General features: G+C 37.1%; 1 protein-coding gene across 1 annotated transcript in view; it reads left to right on the forward strand.

The window, feature by feature from the left end:
- The first annotated feature begins 2,236 nt into the window (after window positions 1-2,236).
- The window catches only part of LOC149835636 (uncharacterized), a 29,174-nt gene continuing 9,336 nt past the window's right edge, over window positions 2,237-22,074 (forward strand). The window contains exons 1-7 of the mRNA XM_090008645.1: window positions 2,237-2,899; window positions 3,513-3,629; window positions 3,734-3,926; window positions 4,147-4,313; window positions 6,600-6,774; window positions 12,032-12,093; window positions 13,819-13,900. Of these exons, the coding sequence (XP_089864771.1) occupies window positions 2,379-2,899; window positions 3,513-3,629; window positions 3,734-3,926; window positions 4,147-4,313; window positions 6,600-6,774; window positions 12,032-12,093; window positions 13,819-13,900 (1,317 nt within the window). The 5' untranslated portion in view covers window positions 2,237-2,378. The remainder of the gene's footprint in view (window positions 2,900-3,512; window positions 3,630-3,733; window positions 3,927-4,146; window positions 4,314-6,599; window positions 6,775-12,031; window positions 12,094-13,818; window positions 13,901-22,074) is intronic.

Below are 22,074 nucleotides of genomic sequence, written 5' to 3' on the forward strand. Positions count from 1 at the left end.
TTTGATTGGACCCTAAAAGTCATCATTTCTTCATTTTCTCATTTTCATAAATTTTCTTGAATATTTAGTTTTTATTATTTTAGTTTTTTTAAGAAGCAAAAATTTAGAAAGGCCGATTTAGAACAAATTATTTCAATTCTGAATCGGCTGAATCATTTTGAAAAAAAAAAATTGGTTAAAAAATCAATTCAATTAATATTGTTACAACCAACCAGGTAGCTTTCCATTTTAAAACTTCTCTAAAACATTGTTTCTGATGGACGACATCGGAATGGTTTAAAATGAACGGCTCACAATGAGCCTTATTTCACTGTTTTGTTTCATGTGTGTCCATTTCAAGTCGCTTCTTCATCACTATATATATATAAAAAAAAAGTCACCGAAATAAAAGTATTTTTTTAAGATTTTAGACATGCAGGGGGGCCCATGTTCTGCACCTCACTCTCATTGACCTTGGAAAGGGAATATTCCTCTCTCAGCTAAGTCAGGAAAGCTTCAACACATGATATTCAAAAGATGTAAGGGTATTTAAGTAATTTTATTATTCTCTCACCTGAACGCAAAAGTACAGCAGGCTACCAAAATTGTCATTTTAAGTCACCAGGGGCTACATCGTCTTTTTATCTTCCACCAGCAGTCCCTAACAAATTAAATTCGGATATTATCAAGGGCTCTATGATAATTTTGTTAGCCGGAGTGAAAACAATTCAATGGGCAGTGCTAATATAAAAATTTTATGCCACCAATTTTTTATTACTAACCAATGCATCCAATAAAGTCTTCTCATGTTTGAAATACTGCTTAAACTTTAACCAGGGGTTAAGCTAATAACCACATGAGTTAACTTTCAGTTTATAAAAAGTTAAAATGATCGATTACCTATAAAAAGACATTTTATTTATTTCTATAAAAAAACCCTCACCTAAACGAGAAAAACTTAGGGTGGAGCCCCACGATCATCCTGCTTTACATGACCTACCTTTGAAAGCTAGATTCGGTGCCTATAAAAGAAATTAAGAATGCATTTCATAGTTGGCTTGGTAGATTGACAATCTAAAATTTTAATAATTTTTAATTTTAGAAAATGCATTTATCTTGTAAATAAGCTTTCATCTAACTCGGACTTGTCAAGAACTTGAGCACAACTTGGCTTGCCACAAGAATGAGCTGAGCTCGAGCATCCTTTGGTGGGTTTGTTTGGCTCATCTGCCAAACCTAGTCCAAAGGGAAGGCCTTGTTTTATGTTGGTAATATTTGAAGCTTGACCAGCATAAACATTTGTTATGTTTTAAATATAAAAAGATGATTATATATATATAATATAAAAAAATTGAGTACGTATTAATAAGAGTAAAATATAATATAGCTTGTAAACGACATTATCAACATTAATCGAAGATCGAGACAAGCGTTAAGGAGAAATAGGAGTATTTGCAAGGTGGCAAAAGTTTGAGGGCTTAGTTGAAAAGTGCGAAAACTGTAACGCGGATTTTTTAATTAAAATAAAATATTTAGTTGGTATTTGAAAAATAGACCTGTTATGTTAGTTAAAAAAAAACCCGCTCCGAATTTCGCGAAAACGCCTCGTCCGGCAGTCGTCGGAAAACTAAAAACCTCTCTCTCTCTCTTCTCTGCAACCCCAAACCCTAAACCCTAGTTCTTCCCTCCCTTTCTTCTATCTTCCGCCATTAAAAACCTTAAATTGAGGAGCTTTCGTCATCTCCATACCTGAAGGAGAGGCGAGAAGAGGAAGAAAAATTCCCTAATTTTTTCGAAGTTCTCCGGCTTCAATCCCTAGCTTCTCCGCTCGCTCTCCGTTCTCTCTCGCGAGAGGCTTCTCCGGGAACCCTAAAAATCTCTAGCTTTTCTGTTTCATCCCTTCCTCTATAGGCCGCAGCTCGAGCGGAGAAGAAGAGAGATCGATGTTCGAAATGCGTGAAATCTCTCTCTTGCTTGCCTTCGTAGATTCTTCAGACACATAAAGCCGATAATTCCCGTCGTTTCTGTTCGTTTTGTGGTTAAAAATGCTATCCACGGGGCAGAATCTGCGGAGAACAAAGAAGACGAGGAATTGATGATCGGAACGGGCGCTTGTATGTACGTGATCTCCTTCTCCCCGGCTGCGGTCCCTCAAAATACTTGGAAAAGCAGCCGGAAGCTCAAAAATCCCATTTTTTCTTCGCAGAGACCCTGAATGTTGATAGGTTAAGCACGAAACGGCGAAAAGGGCGATTTTTTATTGAAATCGGGATGTGGATTCGTGAGAAATCTCCCTTGCTGCTACAAATCCCTGGAAACGCTAGGGGCTTCTGTTTTTCTGCCGTAGAAACCCTAACCGTGGACAATAGTTTCCCAAGAAGGCCGCAGAAGGATGATTGATGATCGAAATTGCGATGCAGATGTCTGCAATGTCAACGTCGCCTTTGCAGATCCCACACAGCTCCGTGCCGAGATCGTCCTCTTCTCCTCTTCAAGCCCAACTCCAGTCTGGTCTTTCTGCGTCGTCTCTATCTCTGGGCCTCCTTCCGCTCTCTCCTGCCACGTCTTCTCATTGCCGCGCTGACCACATGATCAACGTAGAGCCGCTTGCTGCAGCGCACCCGCTGCCTGAGCCCTCTGTACCCACGGCAACTCCCATATCGCCGCTGCCGAAGATAAAGCTCTCGGAGATCACTTCATACGATGGCGCTCCTACGCCCACGTATAACAGGGCGGTAGAGGCCCTCTCGGCATCGCTGACAAGGCATAACGCGGCTGTGATCGTTGTGGGGAGTGAGGAATCTGCTCTGCTAAGGTGCGCATTGGAGTCTGGAAAGTTGTATTTCCGGACACGAGCGCAAATTGGCGGCAATTGGTCCAAGCCTGCTCGCTCTGGTATTTACATGTACAGAGCCGGAAGGTAGGTTTCCTCCCTCTTCCTTACTACCTTTTCCGTTATTTTGCGAATTTGATGGTGTGTTTGCTCCACTGTATTTAATCGTCAATTGTCAAAATTATAGATTTCTTTGTGAAATGTAATACAAGTTCATTGTAAGATCAAAAGAAGTGAGCCACTCAAAATAGACCATCCAAAACCACAATAGAACCAAGCAGAGAAAAGGGGATTCAGGTGAAATATTAAACTAAGAGCTGAACTGGATGATAATGCACCCTTCATTCGTCCTACAAAAAGGGTGGTTCTTACCGTTGTATTTTAGCATTCATTGTGTTGTATTTCAGCCTCGGTAGATTATACAAGAGAAAAAACATATGAAGAAGTTATTAGTGCACTTTCAGATGATTTGGCTGAGTTTTCTTCTTCTTGGCACTCAAAGAAGGAAAATCTTACTTTGTGATCTTAATTTTGGTTTAGGATTTTTACATGGGTTGTTTTCAACTTTACCCTATTCATATGAAATGAATCGATTATAAGGGTTTAGAAATGTGTTATTTTTTATTACATTTCAAGGGTGGGTGGATATTGATGTCTGAGGAGATTCAGTTAGGTTTTACTAAACGCTTTTAAATTACAGGGCACTTGAAGAGGGGGATTCTTCACCGCCATGTCTCGGGGAGGCTTTCAGATGCATGGGGAAGGCATCTCGGGCAGCACTCTGTGCAATTGCAAGGCATCTGCGTCTTCGGAGCGAGTAATAATAAATTCAGTTGTTGGGGCTCATGTTGCTTTGATTTTCCTTTATTTAACTATTGGCTGTCTTTGTTCCATTTTAATCTTTTCAAATGCTGTTTTCAGTGTTTTCAATCATTTGTTGGATGACACACCATTACCTGCCAATGAGGCTTCTTCGTCTGTACTGGTTGCAACTTACTCACATGCTTCATCACAGAATGGGAAAGGTGTCATTGGAGGAGGAAAGCCTGTGACTAACTGTGAAGTTGAGAAAGGATTACTCACGTTGATTGCTTCAGACAATCCAGGGCTTCAGGTGATCTATTTTTTATCTTTCACAAGCTTCAGCCACAATCTGACATGGGTTATGTGCTGCACGTCCAATTTCAATACTTTAGGTTACAAGTATACTATTTCTGAAGAAATAAATCAGTGTATAACTTCATGCTCTTCAAATGCATGCCAGTCACTAATATTATATCAAACTGGTTTTGGTGTGATCCTCAAATCATTTTTTTCAGTCGTTTCTTGCATAGGTGTGTGACCCAAATGGTCGTTGGTACCTAGCAGATGGTGGTTTGGGACCCGGGGATCTCTTGCTCCTTACAGGAAGAGCACTTAGTCATGCCACTGCTGGATTGAGACATGCTGCTTCATACAGGGCAGTTCCTGATCATGCTGCAGGAGCTATAACTGGGGGCAGGTTTACTTGCGGCTCATCTCTCTCTCTCTCTCTCTCTATATATATATATACACACACACACACACACACATGGTGGATTGAGACATGCTGCTTCATACAGGGCAGTTCCTGATCATGCTGCAGGAGCTATAACTGGGGGCAGGTTTACTTGCGGCTCATCTCTCTCTCTCTCTATATATATATATATATATACACACACACACACACACACACACACATGCACACAACCATATATCCAAATTAGTAATGATAGGGTGCTCTGGTGCACCTACACCCATCTAGGAGAGACCATAATTTTTTTATAAATTTTGAGTTCTTTTGTTGATTGAACCCTATAGATATATCTACATATATTTTTACTAGAAACTAAGTTTTGGATCATGCGATTGAACCATATATGCAGTTTTTTAAAGAGATTAAAAAATCGACGGCTCACAATGTGACAAAATTTCATGACTTGAAAAGTCAAAATTTTAAGTCCAGAAAACACAATCCTAGCTGTGGTCCCTAGCAAACAAAGTATGCTGAATGTCTCTATGTCATCATATTTGATAGATGCAGCTTACACCTATGATTTCCATGTAGGTGGGTATAGGTGTACCTGGTGAATCGTATCATTACTAATATACACACCACTGTCACCAATATCGGTGATATTTTGAAAATATCGCGAGAAATACCAATATTTTAATGTAGCCGATAATATCAGGAAAATCTCATGATATTTTCAAAATATCGCTAAAATGAAAATATCATGATAATATCGCAATATTATCATGATATTTTTGCAAATTAAAAAAACTTATTTTTTTATATTTTTAGTTCAGTTTTTCCCATTTTTTGTTTCTTTTGTAATTTAAAAACTTTTAGAACTTGTTTCTTTATATTTTTGTAGGAAAACAATAGAAAACCTATTCTTTCTTACTAATATTTATATATTTTCAATTTTTTAAGCTTCCGAGATTTCCCGAGATTTTTCACCTTTTGAAAATATCTCCGAGTTACCTTGAACAATATAGGTGACTATGATACACACACACACGCACCATCCCGACCCGTTACGAAAAGCATAGTTGCTGGTATTTGCTTAATTTGAACTCAAAGATGTATTCTCGCTGTATATTATTCAAACCCAGCTGGTGATTCAAGCGCAACACATGCCTTCACTAGTGAACCACTCTAATAACTTACTTGGAAGAAACCTGTGTTAGATTAGGTGCTTTTCATGTTCAAATGTGTTTCTAGAGAGATAAGAAGTCAATGAAAATGAACAGCTCATATTGCACCAGAATTTTGTGATAAAATGTTAAAAAAACAAGCATTGATAAACACATCTACAGGTTCATGTTAATTTAAAACACTTGCATCTATGACTTTTTGAAGTGGTTATCATGGTTAGGAGGATAAGCCAATGCCCTTTCCTTGGGGACCCTTTCCAAGTACTTTGTTGACCAATATAGTTGAATGTTGATCCTATAACTGAAGGAGAAAATGCCTCAGGGTTAGTGGTATCTTCCTTTGGTGTGTTTACCTCCAAACTGGATTTCCAACACTCCCTCCATTTTTTTACTTCCATTAGGAGATCATTGGACAAGCTAGGAGCACAAGAGGAGACCATCTTTGCATCGCTGATCGTCGTGGGTGATGGAATCATGACTGGTAAGGCAGGCCCACATTGTATGCCCTGGTAGTAGTACCAGAATTTGCATGAAATGCGTCGATCCCAACTCGTCAACCAAGCAAAGCTAGTGACAAAGGCCGGGGCAATTACCTTTCAGAACTATCTTTTCGAGAACGAACAAAATAAATGACTTACACACCTAAAGCCTGTCTATTGAATACACACACACATTTGGTACTACCAATAGTACCATATTATCTTGTAGCCCCATTGATTTTCTATTATTTGCACATTACTTTTGTGTATCTGGCCGTGCATAAGCAACCTCTGTAGTTTTTTAAGTGGAAAACATGCACTACATTAAGATATTTTGACATTTATGCATCGTTAGTGGCCTAGAATGCACCAGAATTTCAAAATTAAATTAAGTTTGCATTGAAACAATTGAGATCCAAAGTGTTCTTATTAGTAAAAAAACCATGATAAATGCATCTATGGGGTCTGATTGAGTAAATAGTACCTGCTACTATTACTTTCTAGTAGGGACTACAGTGCTAGCAATTAGCCCATTTTGGTATTATACATGTACGTATGTTTGGAAAGAGCGAAGTCTGAGTTCCATTCAGTTTCATGGAGTTAATTATATCTTTCTTTCATCATTGCAGGATGTCATTATTGTTTAGGCTTATGCCACAAAGCAATGCTATACTGGACTGTTCTCCTATAGCAGCAGCTGGTCATATAATTCCCCAAAGCTTTGTGCCAATAAGTGTGAGCCAGTTTATGGATGATTTATCCACTGAAGAAATGACAATGTGCAATCGCATTGACAATAATTATGTGAGTTCCATCCAAAGCTTTAGGAGAGTTAGTCTATTATTTCAATTATTTGACATGCTTTAAACCATGCCTTTGCCTTATAGACAATACGTAGATGTGCATAGTCAAAACATACGGTGTGTTTTAATTGGTCCCATCTTCAAATCAGTAGTTCGTCACTGATCTTGGTTCATTTATAAGTATTTGTGTATCTTTGTTCATGATATGTGAAACCTTGGTATGAGTGTGTGATTTTGATTTAGCTTATGAGGCAGGAAAAACATATTCTCTGACACGAAAGTTTTATAGAATTAAAACAAAGAGTCACCGGTGGTGGTTAATTACTGAAGAGACCGAAAATAGCATGACAAAGTTTTAAATTGAGATTCAGAAAAGTTAAAACTATGAAAAAGTTTGCAGTTTGAAAAAAAATCATGGTTTCATGATATTCAGTTTGAAAACAACCCTTCCAAATGCAACTCAAGAGTTAAGATGTATCCTAGGCATGAAACCAATGATTTCAGTGTTGTATATGTTAGTGACTACCTGTTCATAGTTACACTAATTAGTTCGCTGAAAACTACCGGGGCACTAACAAGCTCATCTATTAAGCTACATCGCCCTTGCCCACACAAACTATAGTGGTTTTATGTTACTAGATATCTTTAAAGTTTCAATATTAACTATATGATATTGTGATGTACTCGATTGTTCATTTATGCAATTATTGGTATTCATTTCTTTATTACTTAAAAAAATGCTTTTTAGGAGCGGCTGCATAGCTCATGTCTACAGCTGGGGATCCTGACCTTGGCCTTTCCTATTGCTTTCCACTACTATGGGTCTTATTGTATCAGGACTAGGATCATCTTAAATCTGGCTTTTCAATGAAGAACAACAAACATGTATTATAGGACTCAGCTAAAATCAGCTGACTGCTACTTGTCATATCTCAGGGATCTAATAAATGTTATCAGTTCACAGGTCTATTGACTTTCATTATTTGACAAAATTTCTGTACATAAAAGAAAAACTATAAGCATTGGGTTGCAATGATAATGTATTGGAAAACAAAAACAGTATGATGGATTCTGTAATGCCACCAAAGATTAACATGTATTGTTCTTCTCTGAACAAATTATAAAAGATCAAATGTGGTTCCAAGATTGAGAAAGTTTATCATCTCATTGTCCATGTGAAGGAGGCAGATGGGGAGGGATGCTGGGCAGTCCTCTCAAAACAAGATAGAACGATCACAAAGATCCTACAAAGGAAGCCCAAAATGGAGACTAATGGTGGAGAGCTACATGTTGATCTGCTTCAGGGCAAAAAAATCCTATGCTGCAGCAACCCAAAGGATGAAACTCCAAAAACTTTATTTGGTACTATAAGTACTAGGTGCCGAACAAGTGGCATATGAACCTGAAGGTGCACATTGAGTTATACCTCTAGCGAAGACATTGGACTCTGTTTAGCAAGAGGCTGGCTTGATCTTGGTCTTTTGGCAAATAAGCCAAGCTCGAGCCTAGTTAGGTCTCATTTAGCCAAGTGAACCAAGCTTGTGCCTTGAACCTAGGCTGAAACTCAATAAGCTCGATTAAGCTTGTTTTAGACATATGGTTATAACAACTCTAACATATATATATATATATATATATATATATATATATATATATATATATATATATATATATATATAGAGAGAGAGAGAGAGAGAGAGAGAGAGAGAGAGAGAGAGAGAGAGAGAGAGAGAGAGAGAGCATACCAAATGGGTTTTTCAAGTTTCCGGATGCATTTTTCACAATTCTGACCCCATAGATGCGTTCAGAATGGTTGATTTACAGGGAATGGACACCTAGATCATGTGTTGATGAAAAAAATGATATTTAGACCCTAAAAAATTTATGAAGATTTTGGGCCATTGATTTTTCAAACCTTATAGAAACCTACCCATGCATTGGAATCAAACTCTCCAAGAGCTGATCCCTATAAAATCAAGTGTGTAGATTACATCTGTACATTCAAAATTTTAAAATATAACAAAAAAGCTTGAAAACCCCCATTTAGCATGTTTGTATATATATATATATATATATATATATATATATATATATATCAGTGTTATAAGTATCATACCGTATCATACGATATGATACAATATGTATCGTTACTATGAAGGAAACTGATATGATGTGCACATGTATCACGATATGAGTGTGTATCCTATATATCGTACGATACAACCTATATCGTACGATACGGGATTGACGCACTTAAAAAGGGTCCAAATCATAATTTTGCAGTTTTGGGTTTTAAAGACCTCTTGAGGGTCGACTCCTTCATTTGTGTAGAGGGCATTAGAGGGGAACCCATGATTCGTGCGCAAGAGAGAGGCGTTTTGCGACTTTCTTAAGTAAGAGTGCATTTTCACTCTTTTTTCACTCAAGAAAATGGGTTAAGGCAAAAAATCCCTATTTTTTGCTTTTTATTGAGTTTTTTTTAGAAAAGGTGTGGTTGGTGCTAGTAGTAGTATCGTCGCAGGCACAAAAACAAGAGGAGGAGGAGGGAGTTCTTCGAGAGGAGGTAGAACTAGAGGCTCTATTAAGAGCTTTTTTTCTCTTAGGTTTGCCCCTGGGGCGCAATTTGACATTTGTACTCATATGACTCCTCAACATTTAGTCGAGTAGGCGAATGTTGCAGTTGTCGACATTTGTACTGCTAGGACTCCTCAACATTTAGTCGAGCAGGCGAACGCCGCGGTTCGTATTGATAGGACTTAAGTTTGTTATGTGTGTGTAAACTTATTGTCGAATGTTTCTATGTATGCCTATATTTTTATTTGGTGAATAATTGGTTATGTTTTATTTTAGATCTTTTGATGTCGTCTTCACATAGAGATGATCCTGCAGGGCGATACTACAGAAGCATGGATGATGTACCACGACTAGGGTCATCATTGAGATGTGTGTTTTGTAATGTTATTATTAGAGGTGGGCTGCATAGATTTAAGCAACATATTTCAGGTCTTTGTCAGAGAGTATGTCCATGTAATTCTCCATTTATTCATGTCATTTTTCGTGCTGCTGTTATTGTTGAACTAGAAGAAATTGAAAGAAGAAGGTTGCAAAAATGCAAAGAAGACTTTCAACCATTGTTTTAGATTTTGAAGATAATGATGATGACCCACTTGTGCGAATAGGAAGGGGTAGTGGTGCAGCAGTTGGATACAACAATGGGGATTTTCTGTCATAATTCTTGGCCTATAAAAAAATAGGATTTTTATAGCTTAAACTTTAGATATGAAGATTAGCAGCTAAAACATTGGTTACATGTGATGTTTTTAGTTATCATGAACTCTCAATAGCTTAATTATGAATTATGACATTTTAGTATGACTTGAATGTGAATTTAATATTGTTAAGGTTTTAATTATGTTTAAGCCTTTTATTTACATTGTCACTTATCAGTTTCATGGTCTGATTCACGTGTTATGATTTTTTAAAAATTTTGCTTTTTTTTCTGTGTTTTTTTTTTAAATTTTTTATTAAAAAATTATGATATTTTACGATACGATACACTATTACTTTGGGCCCGACTGATACGAGTAACGATATGAAACTTACAATCTTGATATATATAGGTGGTAGCTACCTACCACCTGCCTACTGGCTTTTGAAGGGTTTTTTCATGTTTTCCTTAATCTGACTATACAAATATGTTCTAGATTATCGATTTTATAGAAATAGACTCTTGGATAATTTGATTTCGACATGCAGATAGGTTTTTATAATGATTATAAATCGATAATATGAGATTTTTATAAATATTCAATGCTTAAAAAATGTTTTTTATCGAAAAAACATTCTCCAAGTGTCATTTCCTAGCAAATTGACCATGTAACGCCCAGAGTTGCTAGTCGGGGAAGCGGGAGCGGGAAGTGAGGCACTTTTAAAAATTTTAGGAAGCAGGAAGCGCGTGACGACTTGGAAAAATAAAGAAAACAAAAAAAAAATAAAAAAATAAGGGGAAGCGAGGGGGAAGTCGTCACGCGCTTCCAGTAGCCCTGGTAACAGCCCAAAATCCTGAACTTGTAAATTTTAGGAAGAATTTGAAGTTTTAACGGTCAATCCTTTTCCAGAGTTGAAAACAATAATTCAGCGAAAGAAAATGTTTGAAAAGAAAAAGTCGTTAAACCTTTGGCGGATTACAGGCGAAATTTCCATCCAATAAATTGGGTTCCCAAATGTCTTGGATTTAGGTTCGCATTTCTATATATCCATTCAAAACCATGAAGATTCAAAACAAGGTTTTAGATAGAAATAGTTTATACAAAAGTCATTATATAAAATTACAAAATGTGCTCAGGAGCGAACAACAGAGAGAGTGGATTCTTGATATCGTCGCGTCATCGCGCTATCGCCTGCAACATCCGTCTATAAATCACCAATATTCCATAAAACGGGTCATACTTATTAAAGCCTGGTAGGTGCATTGATATCAGACGTCAGAACAAAACTAACATATGCATTAACATGTTTCACAACATTCGGTTTCAAGAAAAGCCAAGTGAATATGATAATTTTGTTTCGATAATTAATGACAGGACAAAACGTAAGAACAACTGAGACCATTTTGGTCCCCACCTTGACCTCGATAAACCCTACCCCTCCTGATTCTTACTTGTTATTGAATTTTGAGTAGACTAGTTTGTTGTTAAATGTTAAATTAATTTATTGTTGTTGAAATTTGATTCTTTGAAATTTGTATTTATGTGAAATATCTTGTAATATATATATATATATATATATATATATATATATATATATATATATATATATATATATATATTTGAAAGGCAAGCTGAGGTTAGGCAGAGCCCCACTAGTTATTATTCAACGTACCATGGGGTTTTGTACCTGCAACGCCCCACCACAGGGAGTCATGCACTGACAGCTCCTACCAACCACACGGAGCCTCCATTGGTATATATATATATATATATATATATATATATATATATATATATAGCTGTGTCCCCATACCCATATTTTTTGGAATTGCTGTGTCATACCCGCCGTACCCGCACCTGTATACCCATAGCCATGTGGCGTAGGTTATGACTCTGCCACTGATAGTAGTCAGCTAATATCTTAATCATTCTACTTGTAGTCTCTTGTGTGCTTAATGGATGAAATATCTTCTTGATAGGGTATAAGAGGCAGATTATGGTGATATTAAGTATGGTCCAGCTAATGTTCTTTCTATTATCAAACTGCAGGTAGTACAAAATGCCATTATCCCAGAGCCATCATTAAGGAGTGTTCTATCGGACTCAATATCGTAAGTGATGGTTCAAAACCCCTATTTTGGTTTAATGAGGCTGTTTATGATAGTTTATATTCTTGTTGTGATTGTCAGTTGTTATTGGCCTATTTATGTAGGAATGTCTTATAAAACTTTTTGTTAATGGAAATGCCTCACTAGCTTATCCTTGTCTAAGGTGTTGAATGCCCATCCTTTGTTTCCCTGATCATTTTATCTGTGTGCTCTCATATGCTTTCCTGCTTTATACTGTGCCTTCTAGATGTATAAAGTTACATCAATGTAAACTTTGTACACAAAATATTGGAATTTAATTGTAGAAAACTTGGTTTGTAGCAACATTTATAAGTTGGTATGAATGCATACACATTGCTGCACAATTCTTCTTCCAAGGAAAAGAGTGGCACGTGCCAGTCAAGCTGTACCTGATAGATTTATTTTACCAGCTAAATGCGACAGATGTTCAAGCGAAAAAACATGGCATTCGTAGCTTCAGAAATTAGAATTAGATTGTCAAAATTTTTAGGCTTTATTTTCTCTTCTTAGCTTCCCATTATTTGTGCTATTTTTGGCTAACTAGAAGTAAATTATTGAACACCTGTCTTTTTTTCCTTTTCTCAGTTGGTTATTTTGTTTACAATGTGTGTATGAGGAAGAATTAGAAAGTGATCCAATCGGGAGCGTGATCCAATCGGGAGCTTACTCTCTGATACCATATATGCATGTGTGTCTGTCTATGTGATATGATGGAGCTCACTTACTCCCTGTTATAGGCCATTAGATCTTATTCAAGCCAAACGACTATGCTAATGTTGAAAAAAAAACATGTGTTGCATCTATTAACATGAAGCTTTTAAACCTTTCACCTCATACTTGATAAACATATTTAATGCAAAAGCATGGCAGCCTTCGGAAATGCAGTGTTTGTTTCTTATTCTAAATTATCACACCTGTTTGATAGGGAGTAGGTGCACCTGGGCACTGTATCATTAATATATACATACATACATGCATGCATACATACATACTTGCATGCATACATACATACATATAGATATATAGCAAGAGAGAGAAAGAGAGAGTTGGGCCATATCTCTACAAATGAACTGGTGTTCAGGAGGCCAACACAATACATGGTTTGTCTACTATTGGTTGTGATAAAAAGTAGAAAATCTGGTAAACATCATTCTTTACGGATTAGTTTCTAAAGTCTATGATTAAGAATTTTTTGTTTGAAGATTAGGCTTTTGCAATTCATGATTCTAGTTTATGCTTTAAAGTTGTTATATATAAAGACTGGAATTAAGCACTTGAATCGAGCTGAAAACAATAGAAACCAGTAACAATTTGTGAACAGAAAAAATGCAAAACAATACAAGGAGAAAGGAAAAAGAGAAGTATCATGGTTCAGAGTTATTTGTAGCATCCAAGAAATCTTTATATATTTTAATCATAATAGAAAACAGATGATTGGTTTAAATTGCTTTCTGGAAATTAAAAAATGGTCTTTGGTGAATAATTTTCTTTTGCAAAAGTGTGGTCAAGAATTAGCATTTATCTCATTGTTTGTTGGCTTCATTTGTGCGTCCTTGGCAGTTTTGAGTTTTGAATTGCTTTTTAATATCTTTGGTTTGGTTTGTTTTCTTGCTGTTCTATTTGTCGGCATTTCTTCTTCTGGAGGTGTGAATGCCAAAATATGTTACTTATGATATATTACTGATTGACGGGGCATTTTGTTTCCAGTGGTGCATTCCTTGAAGATGCAATGGTCATCTCCTGTGGTCACTCATTCGGTGGGCTGATGCTGAGAAAAGTCATTGATATGGTGAGTTGAGATGACCCATTGTTGAAAGATTTGAACTTCTATTCCATTTTTTTATGTCAAAGTATTTTTGTTGATTTTCACCATTGAAAGTCTTCTGAAGACACTTCTACTTCGCTTCCAGCAAATGCTTTAATGCAATCCTAGTACTGAATAGCCACCGTTCTACTTGAATATTGTTCGTACAGTGCCTTTGAGAGACATTCGTTTACTTGGAATGAATGTTTCACCAACTTCTTGGAGATGTAATTTTTTTTATCAGTATATGTGGCATTGCATATGATAATGACACGCTTCTGTTTCTTCTGCATTGGGGTTGCAAGGTTCAGTCACAAGTCAACAGTGATGTAAAACTTTGCAGTGCCTTGGTCCACTCAATAGTTGAATATGCCAATTATTTGATGGATTCTCCTGAGAAAGGGTGTAAGAACTCTGTACTCCGTCTTCTAAGGATTAATCCTTGTGGGAAACTAATTTTAGTGAGTAAATGGGTTTATCATTGGCATCAGTATTAAGCCCTGTGAAAATTAGTGAAATTTATTTCTCAAAGACAAAATCAGAAATATATGAAGGGAATAAAATAGGAACAACTTCGTCCTCTGAAAAATTTGAAGCCGAAAAAGGATGGTAAATGAGCAGTGTGGTTGGCTCGAAAGGGTGATTCGAGTCCGGGAAAATGGGCTCTTTGATCAGAGGTTGGATCTGTTCCGAGAGCTCAATTATACAAACAGGCTGAACTTGAGCAACCCTCTATATGATCGATGATACATGATGCCTAAACATTTTAAATATATGGTGACTCTTAGAACAAATATGTTGTGTAGTGTAATTGGTTCAGATAAAATGTTTTTTGGGAAGTTTGTATGATTCAGATACTTGAATGTTATCCTGGAGATTATGGATCTGATACTTCTTGCTTTCCCTTTGTGCTATAAATCAAATGTAAAAGAGAAAAAAAAATCTTTAATAAATTTATGAACTTGTGTAAAAGTTGCCCTGGAAATTTTGTCTGCCTATCTAGTTTGTATATATGTAGTGCATTTCAATGTTGTTGATTTTATGTATTTTGTTTAGTTTCCTGGAAAATATTATATTTTTAGTCAGATTCTAATGAGAAGTTTTTATTATGACAGTTCTTTCGGAGAAATTTATTTTTCCTATACGAAGTCAACAGTGTTTTGTTTTTCCTTTCTTGGCTCAAAAGGGTCTGCCAGCTGTTTTGAGCATCTTAGTTCCTCAACCTATAATATAATCCTATCACAACATTGAGAGATTTCAAGCACCATGATTGCTTGGTGGGAGTTTAGAGCATACTTTCATTTTTCAAGTTTCAAAAAGACTTTTTCTTGGAGCAGTTGACAAGTTGCAAACGGAATATGGCCAAAGCACGAGGTTGTGTTGTTCTTTAGTTCTGTTTGGGGGCTGGTAGTTGATGTAGGAATTGAGAATCTGGCTTGGAGTTTCGTCAAACTACAATGGGCATGGTTGTTTGGAGAAAGGAATTAAGAAGGCATTTGAGAAACTGAGAAGGCAGTTGAGGCATTTACTCTTTCCTATTTGCACCTAATGGCAATGGTGTTTGGAGAATGGAACTAAGAAGGCCTTTGTGTGGAGAAGGGAGTTGAAGCCTATGTCACAAAGACACTGTTGGGTACAGATACATGATTCGGGTACGAGACACGGATTTGAGCAAAATGTAAAAAAAAAGACACGAGGACACGTGTGTGTGTGTGTGTGTGTGTGTGTGTGTGTGTGTGTGTGTCTATATATATATTGTGAAATTTGTGAAAACAACTAAGTAAATTTGGTAGAGATTTACTTATTTCTTAAAATTTGAAAATAAAAAAGTGCATGTGTGTTGAGAGGGAGCCAGAGAGAATGGGAGGATATAAAACTTTGAAAGAGGTTGTTTTAAAAAAACATGAACTGTTGGGAGAAGGAGAGGGAGAAAATCTTTGGGACAAAAGGGTAAATTGTGAAAATTTGAAGAATGAGAGAAAGAGAGCATGTGGTCCAAGACAACAGAAAGGAGAGAGAGAGAGAGAGAGAGAGAGAGAGCACTTGACACATGGTTTAATACATTGGAAAAGAAAAAGAGATGGAGAAGAGGGGCCACGTGGAAAAGATGTCTTGAAAGCTTTTAGGAAAAGAGGATGAAAAAGTAGGTATAAAGGTATTTGAATAATTTTTTTTCATTTTAACCATAAAACAGGACATTTTTAAGCTTGACACACATTGACCGAGTTGGGCATGACGTTGACCATGTCTTATGTGTGTCATGCATATATCGTGTCGCACTTCATGTCCTCTCATGCCATGGGTGACACTGGCCCAAATGGGTGTGTCCTGTGACATATGTTGAAGCATTTACTCCATTCTGTTTTCATCCAAGAATGGTATTGGCAAACGTTATCTCTAGAAGCATTTGTCAATTCTAGGAGCTTAGGGTGTTAAATTGTGTGTGTATATATATATATATATATTATTTTTTATTGTTTTGGACTTAGTCAACCTAAGTTGACTAAGCCCCCAACGGCTAGATTTCTAGCCATTGGGCTCTCCCAACAGTTAAAAATCTAGTTGTTGGGTGTGGTCTCTCTCTCTTTCTTTAGGCTCTCCTTACCTTCTCTCCTCTCCTCTCCTCTCCTCTCTTGTGTATATATAGGGGTCTTTCCCTCTTTGTAAGGTATGCATTTTGCATACTTGTGATGTTTAATAAAAATCGTATTCTTTATATTGTGAGCTTTCTTGTGTGTGCCCTTTTATAGGTTTTGTAAGTGTTTCTTAGAGAACACTTATGTATTCACTCGATATTGGTGGACACTTTAGTTCATGATTGAAGGCTACTTGGTTCTTTGCATGGTATCAGAGCTTGGTGTTACAGTTTGTTGGTGATTCAAATCCAAGTATTCATGATCGTGCATTTGAAAGTCTTCCCTCAAGTGTTTGTGTGATCCTTCTTTGGTGCTTCTCCAAATTTATGGTGGAGTGCTTGTGTTCCTTTTCTTGTCTACTCTCTATCTATCTCTCTTCTTTTTATCCTTCTTATCCCTTGTAAAAATGGATGACAAAAATAATGTCACCATAATGCCCATTAAGCTTAATGATACTAACCAATGTTGTGAGAGGCGTACGCCTCAGTACCTGAAGCGTATGCCTCAGAGGCGAGGCGCACGCTCAAGGTACTGAGGCGTGCTGTGATGCGCAAATAGACCCTCATCAACCTCCAAAACCCCCTCCTTCATCCCCAAGTCTTCCTCCTCCACCCGATTCGTCTGCTGTGCTAACCCCAAGTGCCGGTGGATCCACCGTCACATGCCGGCCAACTGCTCCTCCGCCGCTCCCTGCCTCCCCTCCCACCGCTTCACTTCCATACCAGTTGTGAGAGGCGTGGCGTACGCCTCAGAGGCGAAGCGCAGGCTCAACGCCTCGCTTCGCCTCATCGCATTTAACAACCTTGATACTAACTATGTTACGTGAGCTTCTATTATGAAGTATCACTTATGGGGAAAAAGGGTTGTGGGGATTAGTGAATAGATCCGATCCGAAGCCAAAATTAACCCTCATTAAGGTGAAAAATGAGAAAGAAGTACCTCTTTCTGATGAAGAGAGGACTAAAGCTATAGCTAATTATGAGAAAAAGTGAAAATAGTGAAAAATGAGATATACCAAGATTATGTCGGCTTATCAATAGTGTGGACATTAAAAACTGTTCTAGCCTTGCTAAGTTTGAACATGCTAACAAGGCTTGGCAATACCTTAAAAATATGTATTCCTTTAGAGATATTGCACATGTGTGCAATCTTCAAGATAAAGTTCGAACCATGACACAAACAGACAAAAGCATTAGAGAACATTACATTGATTTGTCCTCCTTATGGGAAGAGTTGGCTTTTCTAGAGCCTAATTGACATTGTATCAAAGATATTGAGCTTCGCTAACAACAAATTGATGCAGAGCATTTTTATAAATTCATCAATAGCTTAAGATCCGAATTTGAATCAACGAAATTGGCTCTCCTTCATAGTAGAAAAGTACCCTCTATTATAGATACCATTGAGGAAATAAGTATGGAAAAAAATTTGTCTTAAGAAACGTATCTCCAAGAACGAAGACGATTCCGTTTTGGCCGTCTCAACACCAGGAGCCTATTCTCGTACATATAGACCACCTCACTTTGGGAGACAAGGAAATGAATATAACAAAAGAAAAGTCATTTGTCATTGATGTCATGAATCGAGGCACATTCAACGTTTGTGCCTTAAGCTAAGAAGAAGGGAAGACAAAAGCTACATGGAAAATATGGTGGCTACTCTTGAAACACTTCAAGAGAACAAAGAGGTGACTATGGTTAGCAACTCTCAAGACTCATCCATGGAAATAGCCAAATCCTTGTCTCAATTAGTTGAAGCTCTTCAACCTCTTCTTAGAGGATCTTCTTCCTCAACTGGAGTCGTAGTATCATCTTACTTCAACCTTAGTAAAATTCTTTGGCTTCTTGATTTCGGTGTATCTTTTCACATGACCCCAAACTATGATATTTTATTCAAATGTTATAACTCAAGTGTGTCAAAAGTTTTTACGGCCGATGGTACATCTATTGAAATCAAAGGAATAGGAAGTTTTAAAAAAGAGTTTTCAAACTCCAAAAGATTTCTTATTCAAAAAATCAGATACATTTCTAAATTAAATTTAAACCTTCTATCCGTCTCTCAAATATTCGATTATGATTGTAATATCTCCTTCTCTTCAAATGAATGTTTGGTGCATGATCGCCAGTCAGGGAAGCTGATTGGGCAAGCCATAAAGAGGGAGGTATCTACTATATGGATTTTTTTGAGAGACCGAAATGTGATTTTTTGTTGTAATGTCCAAAAAATGGATTTAAATTTATAGCATAGAAGATTAAGTCATCCAATGTTTTTCAAGTTTGAAATTTTTTTGTAATATTAATGATTTTACTTATGAAGACTATCAAACAACAACAACAACAACAACTACGCCTTCATCCCAAAACAATTGGGGTCGGCGATATGAACCAACAAAGAAAATCATTTTGGGTCTTCCATATGAATCTGTCTCCTCCAATCATTTCTATCCAATGCCATGTCCTCGGTGAGGTTCAAAGCATTCATATCCTTTCCTATCATTTCCCTCCAAGTCTTCCTAGGCCTACCCCGACCTCTTTTAACTAATATATTTTCCCATTTCTCCATCCTTCTAACTGGAGCATCATTAGGCCTTCGCCGAATATGTCCAAACCACCGTAAACGATTCTCTCTCATCTTATTTTCAATGGGTGCAACGCCTACCTTCTTACGTATCTCCTCATTCCGAATCTTATCTTTTATTGTATTTCCACACATCCATCTAAGCATACGCATCTCAGCTACACTCATTTTTTGAATATGATGTCTCTTGGCAGCCCAACATTCTGTACCATATAGTAAAGCGGGCCTAATAGTCGTCCTATAAAACTTTCCCTTCAACCGCAATGGCATTCTACGATTGCACAACACTACAGTTGCACTTTTCCATTTCATCCACCCAACCTTTATCCTATGATTTACATCTCCATCAATTTCTTCATACTTTTGAATGATAGATCCCAAATATCTGAAACAATCATCCACCGATATTTCTTGCTCACCAAGCTTCACTACACTCCCATCACTACTTCGTTGCTTACTAAACCGACATTCCATATATTCTTTCTTACTCTTACTCAACTTAAAACCTCTTGCTTCCAATGTCTGTCTCCATAATTCTAACTTTGCATTAACCCCAGCTCTAGACTCATCAATCAAAACAATATCATCAGCAAACAACATACACCACGGCACATTTTCTTGAATTGATCTCGTAAGCTCATCCATCACTATAGCAAATAGGAAAGGGCTTAAAGCAGATCCTTGATGTAACCCAACCGTTATAGGAAAATTGGTTGTCACCCCTCCACAAGTGCGGACATTGGTTATTACTCCTTCATATATCCTTAATTATACTAATGTACTTGAGATAAACACCTTTCTTCATCATTGTCCACCAGAGAACGTCCCTAGGTACTCTATCGTATGCCTTCTCCAAATCAATAAAAACCATATGCAAATCTTTGTTTCTCTCAATAAGTTGTCTAAGAAGATGTATAGCTTCCATAGTTGATCTTTCATGCATAAAACCAAATTGATTCTCCGATATCATGACAACCTTCCTCAACCTAGACTCAATCACCCTCTCCCAAAGTTTCATAGTATGACTCATGAGTTTTATACCACGATAGTTTGTGCAATCTTGTATATCACCCTTATTCTTATATAAAGGCACCAAAGTACTCTTCCTCCACTCATTAGGCATTTTATTTGTCCGCCAAATCTTGTTAAAAAGATTTGTCAACCATTCTAAACCTTTCTCTCCCAAGCATTTTCAAGCCTCGATAGGTATACCATCTGGGCCAACTGCTCTTCTTGATTTCATTTTCTTCAAAGTCTCTGCAATTTCTTTCTTTTGAATCTTGCGCATGAAGTCACAATTCATCTCATAAAAAGGAATGGACAAGTCTCCAAGATCCTGAGCATGACTTCCATTAAAAAGCTTATCAAAATAATCTTTCCATCTCTCCTTAATCTCCTCATCTTTGACTAAAACCCTTTGTGTTTCATCTTTGATACATCTAACCATACCCAGATCCCTCGATTTCCTATCTCTCATCTTTGCAAGCCTATAAATATTCTTCTCGCCCTCTTTGGTATCCAACTTGTCATAAACCTCTTTATATACCTTATCTCTCGCGTTTCGAACTACTTTTTTAGCTTCCTTCTTTGCTATCATATACTTCTCTAAATTCTCATTATCACGACTCTTACTTAGATTTCTATAACACTTTCTTTTAACCTTAATAGCTAATTTGACATCCTCGTTCCACCATGATGTATCCTTACCTAGCGGTGCACCGCCTTTAGACTCACCCAATACCTCATTAGCCACCTTTCTCATGCCACCCGCTATCTTATTCCACATTGATTCTGAATCCTTCTCAAGACACCAATTAGCTTCCTTAACTACCTGCTCTACAAACATTCCCTGTTTAGCTCCTTTAAGTGCCCACCACTTAATTTTAGGATCTATCCTATGTCTATCCCTTTTGCGACATTGTCTAATTCTAAGATCTAAAATTAAGACTCTATGTTGTGTAGCTACACTTTCTTCCGGTATAACCTTACAATCAATGCAACAACCCCTATCTCTCTTTCTAAGTAGAAAAAATCTATCTGACTCGTATTAACCCCACTTTTAAATGTTACTAGGTGAGACTCTCTCTTCCTAAACCAAGTGTTTGCTAAGATCATATCATAAGACAAACCAAAATCTAAAATCCTTTCTCCACTTTCGTTTCTTTCTCCTATACCATAGCCTCCATGGATACTCTCAAATCCATCCCTACTAATGCCTACATGTCCATTAAGGTCATCATCGATGAAAAACTTTTCTCCATAAGATATCCCTTGTACTACTCCATCTAAATCTTCTCAAAATTGACGCTTAATGGAATCATCTAAACCTACTTGAGGTGCATAAACACTAATAATATTAATAATATCCGAACCTAATACTAATTTAATAAGTAAAATCCTATCACCCTTCCTACGGACCTCAACTACATTATCTATAAACTCACGACTCATAACCATCCCTACTCCATTCCTATTTCTATTTATTCCTGTATACCAAATCTTATATCCTCAAGGTTCTATCACTTTTGCCTTCTCACCTACCCATTTGGTCTCTTGTAGACATAAAATATCAATCTTTCTCCTACACATAACATCTACTAACTCTACCAACTTACTAGTTAAAGACCCTATGTTCCAAGTGGCTAACCTAATTTTATGGTCTTGGACTAACTTCTTTACCCCCACCCGTCCAACAAAGTAAAGGAACCCTTGCCTATTTGACACCACACCCAGGCGCCGGTGTGACGCATCGCTTCCAGGCGACGACCTAGCAACCCTTGCCCATTTATCACTGCCTCCGAGCCTATAGAGTACAACGCGTCGCTCAGTAGGGAACTTCCCAACGAAATTCTCATATTGGTTCATATTCATAGGGTATGACTAAGTACCTATGAAGACTATGTTCTTGGAAAAATGAAAAGATTACCATTCAATGATGAAACTTTT

Source organism: Nuphar pumila, chromosome 6 (genome assembly GCF_984573655.1).
Source record: "Nuphar pumila chromosome 6, dmNupPumi1.hap1.1, whole genome shotgun sequence".
Lineage (NCBI taxonomy): Eukaryota > Viridiplantae > Streptophyta > Magnoliopsida > Nymphaeales > Nymphaeaceae > Nuphar > Nuphar pumila.